The sequence below is a fragment of the Embiotoca jacksoni genome, unplaced genomic scaffold, assembly GCF_022577435.1.
Source record: "Embiotoca jacksoni isolate LCO1_2020_lvr unplaced genomic scaffold, fEmbJac1.0.p SCAF_1, whole genome shotgun sequence".
NCBI lineage: Eukaryota > Metazoa > Chordata > Actinopteri > Embiotocidae > Embiotoca > Embiotoca jacksoni.
Genome location: NW_027185229.1, coordinates 26,248,832 through 26,267,290, shown reverse-complemented (window position 1 = coordinate 26,267,290; position 18,459 = coordinate 26,248,832). Strand labels below are relative to the sequence as shown.

The following is an 18,459-nucleotide window of genomic DNA, read 5'->3' as shown; positions in this document are numbered from 1 at the left end:
TATCATCTATTATCTATCTATCTATCTATCTATCTATCTATCTATCTATATATTATCTATCTATCTATCTATCTATCTATCTATCTATCTATCTATCTATCTATCTATATATTATCTATCTATCTATCTATCTATCTATCTATCTATTAATCTCTCTATCTATCTATCTATCTATCTATCTATCTATCTATCTATCTATCTATCTATCAATTATCTATCTATCTATTATCTATCTATTAATCTCTCTATCTATTATCTATCTATCTATCTATCTATCTATCTATCAATTATCTATCTATCTATCTATCTATCTATCTATCTATATATTATCTATCTATCTATCTATCTATCTATCTATCTATCTATCTATCTATCTATCTATATATTATCTATCTATCTATCTATCTATCTATCTATCTATTAATCTCTCTATCTATCTATCTATCTATCTATCTATCTATCTATCTATCTATCTATCTATCAATTATCTATCTATCTATTATCTATCTATTAATCTCTCTATCTATTATCTATCTATCTATCTATCTATCTATCTATCAATTATCTATCTATCTATCTATCTATCTATCTATCTATCTATCTATCTATCTATCGCATCATTTAATCATTTTCTAAATGAGTTTGTTGTTTGTCCTATGGATTTTGTTTTAATTTTCTTACTATATATATATTTTTTTAAATTTAAATTGCGACTTTTACTTAATAGCATAACTTCTTTTCAAATTTGAACTTTTTTTTTTTTTTTTACTTTACGGCTTAAGAACAGCGTCCGTCTAGCGTGACTTTTATTTTGAAATCGCAGCCGGAAGTAGCACGGCGGTGGGTGACTCGGCGTGGTTGTGGTGGCGGTGTGTGTGTGTGTGTGTGTGTGGGGGGGAGGGCCCGGGGCCCGGTCAAGCGGTAGCAGTCTGTCGGTGGGTCCGGCGGTTCCTGCTCTTAAGTTACTGCTCGCAGCCAGCAGCTCCGGTCGCAGAACTTGTCTGCGGATGTTCGCCGTTGCGTGTCGCTTTGTGGCCGTCGACGGGAGCTCAGTTCGCCGCCGCCGCCGCCGCCGGTGCGATGGAAGTGGACAAAATGGAGGAGAACGACTGGAAGTACCACGGAGAGGGAAACAAGAGCCTGGTGGTGTCACATGTCCAGGTGAGTCAGCGAGGCTAACGAGAAGCTACACACACAAAAAAAACCAAAAAAATAATTAAAATAACATAAATAAATAAAATAAAACCAAGTTTTCTGGTGAAGATCGAGTCCACCGTCGCGGCCGTTAGTTAGCCTTGTGTCTGCTAACTTAGCTCGCTTAGCCGACGAGCTAAGTTGGTTGGTTTAAAAATAAATAAATTAAAAATAAATAAAAAAAAAATAAAAAAAAGACCCATAACGCCTGAAAGTCCACTAAAGATGTGGGAACTACGTGGAGGTTTGTGACCGGGGCGCTGACTTCGTGTTCGTGGTGTCAGGAGGCTTTAACAAAAAAAATAAAATAAATATATTTTATTTTTGTAAGATCCAGGCGAGCTAATTTAGCCGCTAGCAGCTTTTTTATTTTTTTTTTTTTTCCAGCCGGCAGCTGGTCGCAGAGACCCGGCGACAGGAAACACTTTACCGGGCTGCCGCTGCCGCCGCCGCCTGACGCGACTTCTCCGGGCTAATTGACCTGGAGGAGGAGGGGTGGGTGTGGGTGTGTGGGGGGGGGGGGGGGGGAGAGCCTCCTTCAGGGACCGGTGTGAGGAGGGCACGAGTCGGTGGAGCTTTTTTTGTTTGTTTGTTTTATTGAGTAACGGGACGACAGTTCAAGCAATGCTTTTCTTTTTTCTTTTTACTGACTTTAAGTCGACTAAGCAGAACTAGTTTTTCAAGTTTCTGATTTGCATACGAGCCTGAGTCTTTAGAAACTCACCAGAGCTGAGATCACACCCCGACTTCACTTCTGCTTATAATGTTCATTTATTTTCTACCATATATATATATATATTTATTTCCCCCCCCCCCCCCCCCTCACTGAATTAATGAAGTGTTAAAAGTTGCCTGAACTTGAAGCAAAGTTAAATGTGCAAATTCCATATTTAAAATCAGGAATAACGAGAAGGTCGATATTAAATATGAATGTAGTTGTTGATATCTGATGCTTCTGGTTGTAATACAAAAAGTTTTGAGGCGTTAACCCGGCGACTTAATTCAATTTCTTGGGTATCACCTTTTAAATATTTTGTTCGCTGGCAATTATCATGCGTATTAATACTGAAATAAATACTTCATATTGCAATATTAAGCTATATTTTGACGTTTTTTTTTTTTTTTTCATACGCAAAACTGATAATCGAGGAGAAAACAAAACCCAAACAGCATTAAGTGAAAGAGGATGTTTTACGTCGCAGTTTTAATATTTGCATGTTCGTGAGTTCTTCTCTTTGCTTGTTATTTCCATATTACAACAACCTTTTTTTTGTGTGTGTGTTGGTTAAAAACTTTGCATTTTGGGTGGTTTCACCCTTAAAGTATGTATGTTTGTTTAATCCAATCAGAGACGTATTAAAGGGATGAATTCATGTATATATATATATATATATCATGGAAAACTGATATACAACAGCAGCAGCAGCAATAATAATAATAATAATAATAATAGTAATTGATGTGCGTACACTTGCACAGATGGTTATCCGAGGAGCCTCTTGTCGCCACCTTCCTCTTGCATCATCCCTCCTGTTGAGGGGGAGTCTGGGTTTGGCAATAACCACAACACATACCGGCAAATATGAGTAAGCTTATTTTTTACGTTGTTTAAAGGTGACAGGTGGAGCAGAGACGGGTATGGATTATGAGGAAATCGAGCAGGTGAACAATATGTGGGAAGCGTCTGAAACTCTTGGCTCTCAGGTTGCCTCTGAGCTCGCAGCAGTTTCTGGGCGTTTTTTTTTGTTTTGTTGTTATTGTTGTGCTCCTGTTACATTTTTTTTAATTTTTTTTTTTACTTAATGTAAGCTTGTTTTTTGCTGCACCAGCAGGACATGAACCTCCGCTGGAAACGGCTCAATCGTGGCTAGAAGTATAAATAAAAAAAAAAACAGTCGTTGTAAAAGTTAGATGAATTTCTTCGATCAAGTTCGGTTAAAAATCCACAGAATTTTTTTTGTCACCTGACTTTTTGATCTTAGCCGGATCATTTCAGGCCTCCCGGTTTAATATTTTTTTTATTTACAGAATATCTTTGATTAAACATCCACATTTTAAGTTCAAGCACCGTCAGAACTGTGAAAACCCGACGACGATAACTGTTATTTTATTTATTTATTTTTACAATTATGTGGTGTTCGGAGGGACTTCTTGTCTCTTTACCGCATCATCTGTCCCAACACGCTTTGAAATAATCTTAGATATCGTTCAAAAAAATGAAGGTCGGGTTGGAAATAAAAAGATCAAATCGCCGAGGCTTTGTATGTAAATGTGAGATTCACAGTGAGGACGCTGATGTGTGGTTTGTAGCCTTTATTTCCCCGAGTAAGCTGCTTTCTCGTGGGCATGTAGATAACCGCTGCGAAGATCTCCTGAAGTCTACTCTGTCAACATCATAAAGATGCCCTTCACTCACTCTCTCTCTCGCCCACGCCCTCGCAGCGGACGTCATAGTTTCTCGTCCCAGTTAACACGCAGCGTTTTGTGCGTTAAATGTTGTTTACGCGGAGACGCTTGTCTCGACTCGCTCTGTGACGCAGACGTTCGGAGGCTTCAGTCGGCTCCGATGCCCCCCCTCCCCTCCTCTCCCGCCGACACACCCCACACCTTTTTTTTTTTGTTGTTGTTGTTGTTGTTGTTGCAGGATGGACTCGCTCGTTCCTGTTGCATTGTGGGAGAAGTGCATCAGTATTTCAGACCCGTTTCCCGGCTCGGTGGTTGTGAATTTGGGTTTTAACGAGGCTCCGCCGACGCTCACCGATCTGTCTTCTTCTTGTTCTCGCAGCTCTCCAGAGTTTTACGTCTGCTCAAGTATCCGGCCGAGGACTCTGAAAACCCACCGCAGGTAAATATGAGAAATCAATACTCCAGTGGGGAAAAACAAATTAATAAATAAACACAGAGCACATCACATTATTGGGAACGTGTATTGATTACGTTGTAGACGGAGCGCAAACTAAAGCAGAATTTAACCCTCAGCGTCGGGTCAGATTCTTACTGAAGAATAGTTTTCCGCCAAGACCGTCTGTCCTTCCATGATAAGTTTGAGGGAGGACGATCGATCAGATCAGAAGTTCTGATTCCCCGAAGTCACGTGCTTTACTTTCAGTTTTGACTTCAAAGCCGACAGATCACGTCCGCGTGGTTCGGTATTCTTCGTCTTTCGTTGTTGTCGTCTTTATAAAGTATCAAAGTGTTTCTGCCTTTCTATTTTTTTTTTTTTTTTATAACTGGGGACGCAGCTGTCTTGTTTGAGCAAAACTTCCATCAGAATCATCCCTGAATCAGCTTCTGTTCAGTGTGAGCGTCCACGTCATAATCAGCCAGCTGAGAACAGAAGTTTCATGTTTTGGCCTCGAAGAAAAGGTAGTTTAAATTAATTCAATATACAAATTATCAAAATGTTTCGGCTTCTGTCTGCTGGACCGGAGCTGCGCTGAATAAACGGTAGATTTAAAAGCTTTCATGAGAATAACAAACAAAGCTGAACATTAATGTTCATTAATGTAAATATGACTGACAGGCCCAGTTTAACGTCCTGTCAAATCATCAGAGCGACTGACTCCCGTACAGACGTTTATTTATCCACAAGTCTTTGGCGCTTCGTTTTGTAAGAGTAAATGGGCTTGCCAAATCAAATAAGAGACTTTGCTTAAAACAACAGTCTCAGGGTTGCACAGGATGTTCCCACGATGCACCAGGAGGCACACACAAGTGATGCTGTTAAACTGGTATGTTCTTAATGTCTGTCAAGGTCTGACAGATTCATGACTGATAGGAAAAGACTCGGCACATGTTGCACAAGCAGCAGGTGAAGCTTAAGCTGCTGGTTTAACATCCTGGTCAGATTAAAGGCTCTGGGACGCTCCCTGATGGTTTGGCCCCGCCCACCTCCCAAATTCAAATGAGCCGCTGCTCGTGGGAGTCTCTCGCTCTGAAACTGACTGTCAGGACTTTTCATACCAGAACTAACATAATACGACATCTGAATGTGAGTTAGTACGCAGCAGGACAACCGCCTGAAATTTATAATTCATCTATAATTCTCACATTCAAAGAAGAAGGAAAAAAACAAAACAAAAAAACTGTATATATATATATATATTTTTCCTCTTTTAAGTCCTTTAAAGGTTTTATGTAATTCTGAGCTGGAAGAGAAACCAGGGGCTCCTTTTTACAAACCGGCTAACCTTGGGCTGGATAATAGTTGCCGTGGTAACTGCTCCGACTGCTCAAGCCAGCAGGTTTTCTTCCGGCTTACGGACGGAAACGTATAATAGAGCGACGTCGTCGCCAGTCAGCTGCAGGGACAAGTAAAGACAACAGAAGTGCACGTGGTCACGTGGACGTTAAAAATCCTCCAGAATCCAGTCCAGTTTCACAAAGTTTGAAAACACGGGATTGTTCAGTTATTATAAACTTCATCTCTTTCGTGTGCATGAGCTCAAGGCTGGCTGAAAAACAGAAAGTGATGCAGTCTGATAATCTGAATAAATGTCAGTAATAATTCACCGCGTTATTCAGTCTGTCGCGTCCCGATTATTTGTCCGTCCATTTTTAAATGCCCCACTTTCCGTCCCTGTATTTGACGGGCGCATCTCGTTAGTTTCTTCCTCTTCATCCCGTCCACAAAGCCCCGAGTGTTCGGCTGTTTGTCCTGCAGGGGGAAACATCTGTCGGCGAACAACAACAGATCTGTTTGAATCCCTGAAAAGACACGCGGCCGCGTGTGATGGCCGAGAGTCGGACGGTGATCGGCTCTGGATACTGAGACGACTTTGTGAATCTTTAATGCCTCTGCGAGGTCACGGAGGACGACTAACCTCTCCGTCGAACATCTGACACACAATCTCAGAACAGGATGTAACTCGTGTGTTTACCTGGCTGCTCGTCTTTCTGTGTGTGTGTGTGTGTGTGTGTGTGTGCGTGTGTGTGTGTGTGTGTGTGTGTGTGTGTGTGTGTGTGTGTGTGTCCAGACGGCGGAGCAGGCCTTCAGGCAGATCCAGAACATCGTTGACTTCAGCTCCAACGTCATGAGCAGCCTGCTGGGGGAGAAGTTCATCCACAGCGGGGTGAAGACACTTTTTTTTTTTTGCATCTTATATTTGATCCCTTTTATCTTTGTCAAAATCTGATGTTACCCACAATGCAACATGGCCGCAGAGGGGTTTGCCGCGCTACTTATCAGCCTCGAGCGGAGACGAGGAGCAGCTACAGAAGTCTGGCACGGCTCACTCCTCTTAACTCCGACTCCGACGCCGAGTCCGGTAACATCACTTCAGGATGTTTATCAGACTTCGCACGACTTCCTTCGGCAGCCACAAACATTGAAGGAATTTTTTTCCTGTAAGCCAAAACAACAAAAAAAAGTGATAAACAAAAACACGCAGCTCCCCGAGTAAAAATGTAAAATCTATTAAAAATATAATAGGAGTCGGGTCTGTTGAACAACTTTTACACATTTCTAAAAAAAAGGCAGTTTCATGCATGATGTGTGTCACAGCAGGAAAACAAAGGTGTCATTGATTAACATTAGACATGAATGCATTCCTTTTAGGTGAGACTGAGGCTGGTTATCATTCAACAATGACCCGACTTCAACACCGGTTCCCAAACAAAACTTCCGTTGATACCAGTTTTATATTTCAGGGAAATTTCATTTTAAATTCGGATGTAAAACGTTGTGGAAACACGAAGGTTCAGTGTTGAAGTCTGGAGGCTTTCAGCACATGAACATCATTCTCGGGTCAGATGGTGTCTAATTTTAGACTAAACAGCTGAATTGATCTCTTTTGATGAATTGAGGGCACCGTCAAAAATCCCCAACAGTTCCTGACGCGCGGCCTGATGTATGTCGACATGTGACACCGACCGTCTTTAAATCAGTATTTGGTGCCACCGTGATGAATGTGATAGTTAAATATCTCGGTGTGAAGCAGGATGTTTTTTTTTTTTTTTTTGGTGTTTATTGAAGGCACGGTGACAGCACTCCCATAATGCACCTGTGATGACAAAACAAATAGAAGCAGCTGAGCAGAGACGCAAACTGAAGGGACTTTTTTTTTTTTTTTTTTTTTCTTCACAGGAAGTGGTAAAACTGCCTTTAGAGTTTGTGCGACAGCTGTCAATCAAAGTTCAGCATCAAAGACCAGGTGAGACTCAAGTGTTGTTCAATGTGACATTAATATGAAGCTACAGCCTGCAGTTAGCTTAGCACAACACGGGGGGGGGGGGAGAACTGTTGGCCTGATTCTGACTGAAGGTGACAACAGCAACATGTGATCATCTCTATGGATATTCAACTCAAATACTGTGTGTGTGTGTGTGTGTGTGTGTGTGTGTGTGTGTGTGTGTGTGTGTGTGTTGTGCGTCAGCATGGCGCTGTGACAAGGTGATGGACATCTACAGCGGCTGTGCTCTCTGTCTGCCCAACCTGACATCTCCAGCCCTCCACCAGCCGACACACACTCCCCCTCTCTGCATCGAGATCAAGGTACACACACACACACACACACACACACACACACACACACACACACACACACTTCTCTTTTTAAGCCTAAAATTATCTGTTCCTCCCCCTCCCCCTATTTTTAGATGTAGGAGAAGTTCTGCTGACTTTGTTTCAGGGGCTGGGAAAACATTTATTACTAATTAAGATAAAAGAGCAAAAAAGTTGATTTAATTGGCCTCCTTCATAAATACCATACTAAAGCCATACTTTCTGAAATCTTTGCTCGGGACTCACATAACAGTCACGCACACAAACTAACCTAAAACAACAGATCACATGAGTGTGTTAGTGTGTGTGTACATATGTATATGTGTGTGTATATATATATATATGTGTGTGTGTGTGTGTGTGTGTGTGTGTGTGTGTGTGTTACTCAGCAGTTTTGTGTGTGTGCTCTGTCTTCAGCCTAAATGTGGCTTCCTGCCGTCCACCAAACACGTCAGCAAAGACATCAAGACCAAAGTGTGCCGGTTCTGCATGCACCAACACTACAAGGTAACAAACGACAGAGCAAGCAGAGCGTCTCAGCTCATCCTTTTCTTTACTGCAAGTGTGCTGCAGTGGTGCAAAGGTAGGCCCGTGGACCAAAACCAGGCCCCATAAAGAGATCTGAAGTTTCCACTTTTATGTCGGTAACAATATACTGTCCAGTCAACGCTTGTGTGAGTCCCAATAAATATGGCATCCAAAATCAATCATTTGCAAGTCAAACACACAAATAGATGGAAGTCCAACAGCCATATTAGAGAGAAGTATATACTGTCGTACTGCCTGCTGTTTGGATCATAGCCTTAAGTAAATAGTCGGTCCAGAAGAAGAAGAAGAACAAACGTTGAGTTGCTTCTGTCTCTCGTGCGTTTGTCTTTCCTGCAGGTGGCCAACGGGAAGTGGAAGAGACGCAGTCTGTATTGTCCTCTGGACCTGTTCTCAGGGTGAGACCACCGCGTCCGGTCATGCGATCAGTTGGGTTTCACAGACACATGATTATGATGAACACTGCTGCATGTATATGTACACGTCGGGTGTTATGGTGTGGAAATCAGAGATGATGATGAGCCTGAATGTTTCCGGAGGTGCTTTTAGATTCTGTTGTGGCCTGAAGAAGCTGGTCAAAGTAAAACTGCAGGTTGTTGAATGAATGAATGAATGAAACGTCTTTCCGCGTAATCAAGCACAACGACACGCCGGCCTCCGCGTTAGAGGACATCGGTGTTTACAGCTTTCAGATCCGTGTTAACACGCTTGACGACATGTAACCTGATAGAAAGCAGAAGCATCAAACTTAATGTCGCTTGTGTTACTTGTGTCTCTGCAGGCGTCATGTTACATAACACACACACACACACACACACACATTATATTCACATGTAATCAATAATTCACTGGTTTCCAGAAAGTTTCTGTCTTTTTTAAAATGTCTGTGCCAAATCTGTCACGACGACGTTGCTTCGAGTTTTCTAGCCCTCTTGAATCCCGTCAAAGAGCTGAAGACGTTTCGTTTCTGCTCCGAGCGCTGCCGATAATGAAGCTGCCGATAATGAAGCTGCTGAACGCCGTGTTTCTCTGGTTTCTCTCAGGAACAGACAGAGGATGCACTTCGCCATCAGACACCTGATAGAAGAACCTCAGAACAACTTCAAAATATTCAAGGTGAGACGCAGCCAGACACGTCCTGTCTCGGTTATCGGAGTCGAAGATCATTAGAAATATTTGGAATAGAAAGTTCACGCTGACTTTATAATTGGATCGCTGCCAGTTGGAAGATGACACCCGATTACGACCATGTGGCCGTAGTAAGACGTGTGTGTGTGTGTGTGTGTGTGTGTGTGTGTGTGTGTGTGTGTGTGTGTGTGTGTGTGTGTGTTTCAGGGCGGTCAGTGTATCTACAGCAGTAAGGAGGGAAGTGACGACTCGCTGGACATGAACTCTCTGCTGCATCACCTCAGACCGTACTTCCTGTACGGAAACAACCGGATCAACAGTCACATGACCGGCAAAACTGTCCTGAACGACTTCATCCAGGTACGAACACAAGACACAACACGAGCTGAAACTCCCGCAGCGCGACGGTCTCGGTGCTGCGTTGGTGTGAGAGCGGTTGTCGCTCAACCTCCCTCAAATGATATAAATAGGATGGACAGAATAATAGGAACACCCGCGAGGCCTCTAAAAGCGACCACGGCTATTTGTAAAGAAGGACTAAAGGGTCGGTTTACTCGGGACAGCGGACCAGTCGTGCCCTGTGGAGGTGAGGAAAGAGTCGGAAAGTTCACTTTTGTTTTTGTTGCTGCGCGTCTCTCCCTCGTCTCCGTGACGACGGCCTTTTCGCCCCCACCTTACACTCCCAAGCGTAGTCGTCGGGGACAACTAGAAACGACGTGATTGAACAAGACCGGCTCTGAAACGGCTCGATTTTGAGCTAAAAGCAAAAAACCTCATCAACTTCTGCTCAGTTACAGTTTTTCTCGGTAAACTGCTGAGGAAGTTAAAAAAGACGTGCGAAGGGAAATGTCGCAATGTCTGAAGCGCGATTATTATTTTTTCAGACGCTCTGATGCATCTTTTGTGTGCGTACAGAGAGTTTTCAGCAGGAAGCGCACTAACCAGGTTTCCTCGAACCTCTCTCTCTCTCCGCCTGCAGGTCCTGGTGAACGCCCTGATGAGCGGCGGCGGCGGAGGCGACGGAGGGGAGGTGACGGACAGACCGGGAGAAGGGCGGAGCTTCTGTGAAGCCAGTCTGTTCAACAAGGAGAGGATTCGTCACGGTCAGAAAGTCTTCCTGTCTACTTTCAGTGACTCCGCTGATCTGGGTTTGTTCACTTTAATCAGCACATGACGGCTGTCAACGTGAATCAAACACTTTATTTATCATCGTTAGCTCAGCTGCAGTGATTCATTCATTCATTAGTTCATGATTAATAATTCATTAATCCAGGTTCTACATTTTTGATTTTGTTGGTTTTCTTGGTTGTAAAACTGGATTTTTTTTCCAGATTTTGGACTGTCGGTCGGTTGAACATTTTTATGACACGAGATGATGTCATCTTGGACTCTGAAAAACAACGAATCGCTTCACTGAGAAAATAATCCGCAGAAATCGTTACACATCGATGCAGGCGTTAATTCAGTTTTTGGGCAAAGAGTCTTTTTTTTTTTTTTTTTTATGCGATCAGAACAAGAGTATTTTCATTGATCCAATCGTTGCATGTAAACTATTAACTAAAAATCAAGTGGGTTTTTTTTGCTTTTTTTTGAGAATCAAATACAGCATCACAAACCCGAACATTGAAACACTCCCTCGTATCGATGTGTTTTTTTTTTCCCGGTGTCGTGCGGTGCGATCTGTAGCGTTGAGCAGATCCGTGCAGCCCGTCTGTCTCCTCTCCTACAAACGTTTTCCTTGTTGCCTCGAACCTCCTCCAGAAATGTTTTGCTGACTGAAAGCAGCATTTGTTCTTTCAGCACACAAACAGTTTTGCTCAGAATCTGATGATCTAAATGTGTGAAACAGAAACGGGACTCACGCGTTAGTGCTTGTTTAAAAAAAAAAGAAGCTGAAACACTTGATTGAATAGATTTTGAAGTCTGACCTGATGAAGCAGATCAGCTGACCTCCCTCTGATCACATGTCTCTCTCTGTGTGTGTGTTCAGGCTCTCAGGGTTTACCCAGCGACAGCGTTCTGTTCAGGATCCTTCAGACTCAGATGTTGGACACGTTGGACATCGAAGGACTTTATCCTCTTTACCGCCGGCTGGAGCAGCACCTGCACGACTTCCCGAAGGAGAGGTAAGACCCGGTCGAGCGGCGGCGCCGCCGTCTGATGGGGAGGTTTCCCGGTCTCTGACGTCACGTTCCCGTCTCTCAGGACCCGTCTTCAGATAGACGGACCGTACAACGAGGCCTTCCTGGAGAAGCTGCAGAAGTGTTCGACGGAGGACTCCGTGGAGGACGCCGCCGCCAAGGTCCGATTGGTTCCCGCTTATCCCAGTTTTCCCGGTCGCACACTCGGAAACCTCCAGGATCCGTGACGGTCCAGGTGACCCGCTGGAACATTTCTCTCCGTTGTTTAACGCATCGAAACCGTTTTTTTTTTTTTTTTTTTTTTTTTTTTTTTAAATCAGGTCCATCAGTACCGTGTTGCCATGACAGCCAAGGACTGCTCCATCATGGTCGCCCTCGTGCCCAGCGGCGAGGAAGAGAATGACGATGAAGGGTAAGAGGTTCGAAAGCTTAACATTTGCCTTTTAATCTTTCTTGGTGCGCCGCGGTTTGGATTATTATCTCTAGTTCGTCAGAGGTCTTCAGATACCTTTTTATTCTTTTCATGTTGGTAAGTAAAGCCATTGTTATTAATATTAAAGCGATCGTTCTCGTTTGTTTGAGTTGGGTGGTGTGAGGTGGATCGGTGTTGGCGTGTCCAGAGTTTGGAGAAACAACCAGCTCAGCTTTAAAGTTCTGCTTTAAACCGGGTCGGCAACAAAATGTAGTTTAGCCACCTAAAAATGTATTTTTTTTTTTTTTAAACGTCTGTTTCTAAACTCTCTTTAAAGCCACCAGACTCCTTTTTAATAAAAACAGTCATTTTACCTCGTCTGTTGTAAATGTGATAAAACACAACAATAACTAACCAGGAGGTGAAATGACTGTTTTTGTCGAAGGAGTCTGGTGGCTTTAATAAACAATATAAACGCTTCAGCGTAAGTACATGTAGTTTAGCTTCCTGTTCATCAGCCCTCCTCCCCTCCTCCTCTCCTCCTCTCCTCCAGTCTCTCCAGACGGCTCCGACTCCCTGCTTTCTCCTACTCGGTCTCCATCTTGGATTTGGACCCGAAGCCGTTCGACAGCATCGCCCGCCAGCTGCGTCTGGACCAGAAGATCGTCTCCTGCTACCTGAGGACGGGCGGTGCCTTGCCGAAGGGCTCTCTGCCGACGCTCCCCGGCATCTTCGCGGCCGCAGAGAGGGACGACTGCACGCTGCTCTTCCACCCCATGTGAGCGGCCCGGCGCGGGTACCGATGGACGAGACGCCGCCGCCGCCGCCGCCGCCGCGAGGAGACGCCGCGTTGACGAGGTTTTCCCGTCGCCTGTGAGCAGAGCTGTTCATCACAGACTTCACTGCAGCACTTTCTTCACGTCGGCAGGTCGCAGCAGCAGCAAAAATATAACCTCCAGGAAGCCGCCGCCGAGTCAGCACACGTTTAAGGGACTTCCAGATGTTTCTGTTACTGACTGGTGAGCACGAGCGTCGTCACGGCGACCCGACATCTCGCCCCACCCGGGAGGGGAATCCCGACACCACGGTTTGTCACGGAAGCTTTGTTTTCCCTTTTTGTTGACAAGAGTAACCTCCTGATCGGGTGAATGCGGTAGTCACGGCAACACACTTTACCCCCCCCTCCCCTCCACTTCATTCTCCGTGGCAACGCTGCAGAGGAGAGAAAGCAGAGTGGAAGTGATGGCGAGAAAAGCAGGTCATTTAGTTTATGTCGTGCGTACGACGTCATTTCCTGATTGTGGGCGCGGCTTGTCAGTCCAGGTCGTACTGCGTCCTCTTTGGCGTCACCACGGTAACGGGAGCATTCGTTACCTGCCGTGCAGCCACACAGAGGAGGTGAAGCCAACGCAGCGGAGCTGTTTGTAAGACTCTCTCGTACGAGGCGGCGGTCGTTTTACCCACAATGCTTTGCTTTCATTTGATGTCAGCGGCCCGATGTTTGAAACGGAGTCAGTTTTTTTTTTTCCCCCCCCGGTCCTCTTCGTCACAGTGAACGCGTCATAACTCGGACTGTAGCTGCAATTTACAGAAGTCCCTTAAACGTCTCTTGACGCCGCAATTTACCGACAGTTCCTAAACGCCTCGCGTGGAGACTCTCCGGAGATGACTGCTGCGTTTTAAAAACTCAAAAACCTTGAACGAAGGCGTTAAAATGTCACATTTACTTTCTTAAGTTAAAACAGATGTTTCCGGTAGAGATTTAACTCCCGCTGAACCTCCGCCAGCGACGCTGAAATGTCAAAGGTCAAGTGCGTTCATTCATTTTGTTTCGTCAGGGAAGCGAGTCGAGTGTCATTTAAAGGATCAGTTCACCCGAATAAAAAAAAAAAAAAAAAAAAAAGGACGTGAGACCGCTGCAGTTTTCAGACAGTTTATAGCAGAACTGTCGTACTGGATTATATTAATATTACTGAATATATACATATATCTATATCTGTATCTATATATATAGATATATAGATATCTATATATATAGATATATATTTTGTAAATTGGGTGAACTGAGCCTTTAACGGCTAGGAACTTTTTTTCTTCTTTTCCCCGGACAATAAAACCTGCTTTTATTTTGAAGGAAAACACATTTTACTTTTGACCGTTGTTGTCGTCAGAACAGGATTCAGCCCATTCTGTCGCAGGTCGAAGGAGACGTTTGCGTTTTCGGTAGTTTCCCGTCGACTAACCCGGAGACGGGTTTACGTTCGCCCGCTCCTTTTATAACTCTCGTTTATAACCACGAATACAAAGTGCAAGTTTGCCGGTCGCGTCGACAGAAGTTATTTTACCCTCGAGCGATTTCAGCCGAGCCGCCGCGGCGGAGAGGACGATGTCAAAGTGAAGCAGGAGGAAGTTGGTCGAAGCCGAACGGAGACGGCGTCCCGTGTCGTCGGACGGCGTCTCCGTTCTGCCGTCGATCCGTCTGATCGGAGAGATACAAAAACAAAAACCATCCCGATGTGACTCACCAGATTCAGGGCTGCTGGGTGACGGACAGCGCTTCTCCTCAGACAGGCCGAGCTTCACGCTGCTGCTCCGCTGGTCTTTGTGCCATAAGTGGCTTGTTGTTTGTTTGTTTATTTGTGGTGTGTTGTTTTTGTCCACGTGCCTAAATGTTCCGGTCGGACCGGAGGACGAAAGCCGCGTCGTCGAGAGGCAGAAGACCGGACACGAAGCCGACTTCGGGACGTGAACTCTCCGTCCCTCCGACTCCTGAGGACCTAAACAGAAGCTCAACAGGGTCGTCTTGATTGTTTGAAGAAAAAAAACAAACAAACAAAAAAAACAAACGATGCGTTCAGGAGCGCCGGGAGGTTTCTGAGGACGGTGGCGTCGCCTGGAGACTCGACTCCGTCGGGTTTAGAGAAAGAAGCCAGATTGGATGTCCGCCACGACGTTCACCTGTTTCTCATTACAGATATCCGAAAACTGAATTATGATTTATTAATCGTAATCCCAGTTTCAAATATGTACAATTTAATTCAGACAAGTCCTAGTTCCAGTTCAAGATATTAAATTCAGTTTTATTTCCTCACCGTCTCACCCTCAACACGAACCGTCGCTGCTTCTGCTAACAGCTTTTTAAAGTTATTGGAGCCGATTTAAAACTAAAAAAATAAATAAATACAGAAACCTCAAAAGTTTCTTTTGACTCGATTAGAACAAAGAAATTAACCACGTGGTTACGAGCGTTCAAAAATGTCGCCGATATCTGTAATAACAAATGAGACCTTCCTGTCCCCCCCCCCCCCCCCATGACGTCATCGTCCTCGTAGAAACCCGCGGCGCCGACCGAGGCTTCAGATAAACTGGTAACACTTGACTTCAGTTCCTGTTTCCCCGTGTTCACTCCCCGACCTCCGCCAGCCAATCAGACGCCTGAAAACAATCACACTACAAGACGGCAGAAAAACAAACAAACAAACAAACAAACAAAAAAAAAACAACAACACTCCACTTCACTCCCGTCGTCGGGCGCGTTTTTCCCGGCGCCGCCGCCGCCGAACGCCCGCTGCCTCGTTTATCAGCCGATCGTACGCCGGCAGCGGGGTGATGTCATCAGGAGGCTCCGTTCAATCCAAACACTTTTAACGGGACGACCTCGAACGCATCGCGTGTGGCTGGGAGACGGAGGAGAGTGGACGGCGGCGAACTGAACCCACCTCTGATCGATCTGTCGAAACGAAGACGCGTCAGGTGGCGCGGCGGAGGCTGCTGGGGGACGGGGGGGGACGAGTGAGACAGCAGAGGTCTGGACCACGTTCAGTGTTGCATCATTTAATCGACTGCATTCAAAAGTAGTTTTCGTAAACGAACCAGCGAGGCGACAAAGTTTGATCGATTAATGTCGTAGTTAAATTTAGTTAAAACACTTCTGGCTCCCGTCTTTCTTTTTTTTTAAATTTTTTTATTTTAGCATTAGGAAATAAATTGAGAAAACGAGTAGTTTATTTTAGTTTGTTTGAATATTTTTTTCATCCAGATGAGTCGACGAGTTTTTGTGGATTCTGGAGAAACTTTGAAAACATCAGTAAACGACGTCGACGGTCAAATATAACAATTAATTCATATTGTAATTAATGAACCTCCCCGTCGTCTCGTCCAGACCCCTCTGTCCTCCCGACAGGTGAGCCGTCCTCTGATTGGCCGGTTGGCCTCCGCCTGCCGCCTGAGCGTTGGCCTGCAGAAACATCACAGCACTGTGACACCTGTGATACCTACAGACTTCTAATAAACTGCGTGTGTGTAAATAGCTGAGGAAAAAACAAAACAAAACTATTTGAGAATACAAAGGCGACACTGCTGTCTGGCATTTTGTATTTAAATTATTTATTTTTGTAGATTTTGAACGACGAGCTCCGCTGTCACAGCCGTCACAGTCGTGCTCTTTCTATTGGAATAAAGATTTCTAAGAGACTAAAAACCCCCCTCGCTTGTCCACTTCCTGTGTCTCTACCTCGGTAACACGCACCCGAACACGTTGTGAGAAGTTATGAAGCAAAAACAGAAAAAAAAAACTTTTATTAGAGCTGCTGAAACCAAAAACCGGAGAAATCCCGCAGCCGTTTGTAAAAAAAATAAAAAAATAAAAAGTAAAGATGTTCCAGGAATACGTGTTTATGAAGTGTGACTGGTTGAGTTTTAAGTGTCCTGAGAAACGCTGACCGCTCTGATGACCGACTCCACGGCAGCTTCGGGTCCCAGAATCCTCAGCAGGCTCTGAAAGGCCGCAGCGGCGCCGCCTACAGTCCGGGAGGGAAACAGCTGCAGAGCTGGGGAGGCACGAGGAAGAACAGAAAAAAAACAAAATCATCATCATCATCACCTGGATCAATATTCTGTTTAATGCAAATGTGTTTATATCAGATTTTATGTTTTTTTTTTAAACACAACAAATAAAGTTATTTCAGCAGTAATTAGAGGAAAATACAGGACGCTCCAATAATTCTAAATAATAAAAGAAATAGAAACAATTAGTTTATTATTTAATGAGTTCACTGACGGGAAATTAATCTCAACTATTTGGATATTTAATTGATTATTTTTTAAACCAAAATACTTCGTTTCCTTGTTCTGTGTTCAGAACAAACTAAAATGATGAAATCCTCAGCTGTAATATTGTGATCGCATTATTAGCTCGCGTTGTGTTCAGAACAATTAATTGATAAATTAAAATAACAAAAACTAGCTGATGAGTTTAATCAATACTAAAAAAAAAAAGAGCATTAAGTCTAAACATAAAATTCCAGATATGGAGAACAAATAAGCATCTAATTAATATTTACTTTTTTAATTTCAAATGAATAAATATGTTGAGTAACAAATTATTATTCGAACTCTTCCAGGAAACAGTTTAGTCGGTAGAAGATTACAAGAAAATGTGATTAATTTCTTTTCCAGTCTGCTCAGTTTTTTTATTATTTTCTGATAAATGTTAACAGCTGGTTTCTTTGTTTGGATCAATAATTAATTTTTTAGAGGAAAGTCTGGTCAAGTCTCCGGTTTATTTTTACACTTTTAAAAACCCTCCGGCGGAAAAGCCGATTTGATAAAAAAAACTTTAAAAACAGGTTTTCTGTTTCTTCTTCAAACTGAAATCCCCAAATTCTTTTAAAATAAATATGAAATAAAAGGAAAAATATATCTAATATGACCTCCTATCAGGTCTCTACTAAAACAATGTGATGCTGAGAACACAGCTTGAATAGAACTGGAATTTAAACAGGTTTTTTTTTTTTATTGATTGTTAAAACTAGAGTTTTCAGATCGAGCGCGTGTTCAGCCTGCAGCGATACTGTCGACCTCGGCGATTCCCACAGACGAACCCTCTCACCTCTTTCGGGGATCTTCGTCAGCAGGTCGATCTTTGGAGTGACGCCGCCCTCTCTGGACACCTCCACCGACCAGTGAACGAAGAAGACGCATCTGGAAACGAAAAGCAGAGACGACTTCACGGATTTCTGCTTCCTTTTTTATTTATTTTTTTACTGCGGCTCCGTCGGGATGAGAATATTTACCCAGGAAGTTCAGGCTCATTCAAGGTCATGACCTCTGACCTGCAGCCTCCGGGGAGAGACACGACGGACGGATACTTCTCCTGCAGAGACGGGAAGAAGAGACGCGTTTAGAAATGTTCCCACGTCAGCAGGATTATTTAAGATAACTTCATGTTTAGATTTATTATGATTTATATTAAGACATTTACTCGAATCTGTCACTCGGGGGACGCTCTGAAAATGTCCTTTGTCCACCTGCAGCCTCTCAGCTGGCTGCAGCGTGTGCAGGTGAAGACTTTTAAATCCCTTCTGATCAGAGGAGGAAACAGACTTTGAGCCACAGAGGGCAGCAAAACTCTGTTTTTCAGCCCGGTGATAAGTCTGAACCCTAAATATCAAACATGAAGAAACACTTCGGATATTCTTCATAAAAATCAAGTTTTCATAAAAACGTTGAGTGAACATGATTTATTTCTTTAAACC

At 43.8% G+C, this 18,459-nt stretch overlaps 2 protein-coding genes across 4 annotated transcripts in view; one reads left to right on the top strand and one right to left on the bottom strand.

Moving 5' to 3' along the window:
• Positions 1 to 888: 888 nt before the first annotated feature.
• Positions 889 to 13,826, top strand: ippk (inositol 1,3,4,5,6-pentakisphosphate 2-kinase). 3 transcript variants are annotated; one of them, XM_069150375.1, is made up of 14 exons: positions 889 to 1,161; positions 3,980 to 4,039; positions 6,171 to 6,266; positions 7,280 to 7,346; positions 7,569 to 7,687; positions 8,114 to 8,203; positions 8,582 to 8,640; positions 9,286 to 9,358; positions 9,578 to 9,730; positions 10,350 to 10,473; positions 11,361 to 11,496; positions 11,576 to 11,672; positions 11,832 to 11,923; positions 12,477 to 13,826. In XM_069150375.1, the coding sequence occupies exons 1-14, from the start codon at positions 1,081 to 1,083 to the stop codon at positions 12,703 to 12,705; spliced, it is 1,476 nt and encodes a 491-aa protein (XP_069006476.1). In that variant the 5' UTR covers positions 889 to 1,080; the 3' UTR covers positions 12,706 to 13,826. The 3 variants fall into 3 exon arrangements, with proteins under 3 accessions (XP_069006476.1, XP_069006468.1, XP_069006485.1); XM_069150367.1 differs by having other exon boundaries at positions 10,350 to 10,518; XM_069150384.1 differs by lacking the exon at positions 8,114 to 8,203 and having other exon boundaries at positions 10,350 to 10,518.
• Positions 13,827 to 15,866: 2,040 nt separating this feature from the next.
• Positions 15,867 to 18,459, bottom strand: part of cenpp (centromere protein P) — an 80,308-nt gene continuing 77,715 nt past the window's right edge. Inside the window, exons 7-9 of the mRNA XM_069150396.1 lie at positions 17,998 to 18,077; positions 17,814 to 17,905; positions 15,867 to 16,752 (exon numbers count right to left, since the gene is read on the bottom strand). Coding sequence (XP_069006497.1) covers positions 16,622 to 16,752; positions 17,814 to 17,905; positions 17,998 to 18,077 — 303 coding nt within the window. The 3' untranslated portion in view covers positions 15,867 to 16,621. The remainder of the gene's footprint in view (positions 16,753 to 17,813; positions 17,906 to 17,997; positions 18,078 to 18,459) is intronic.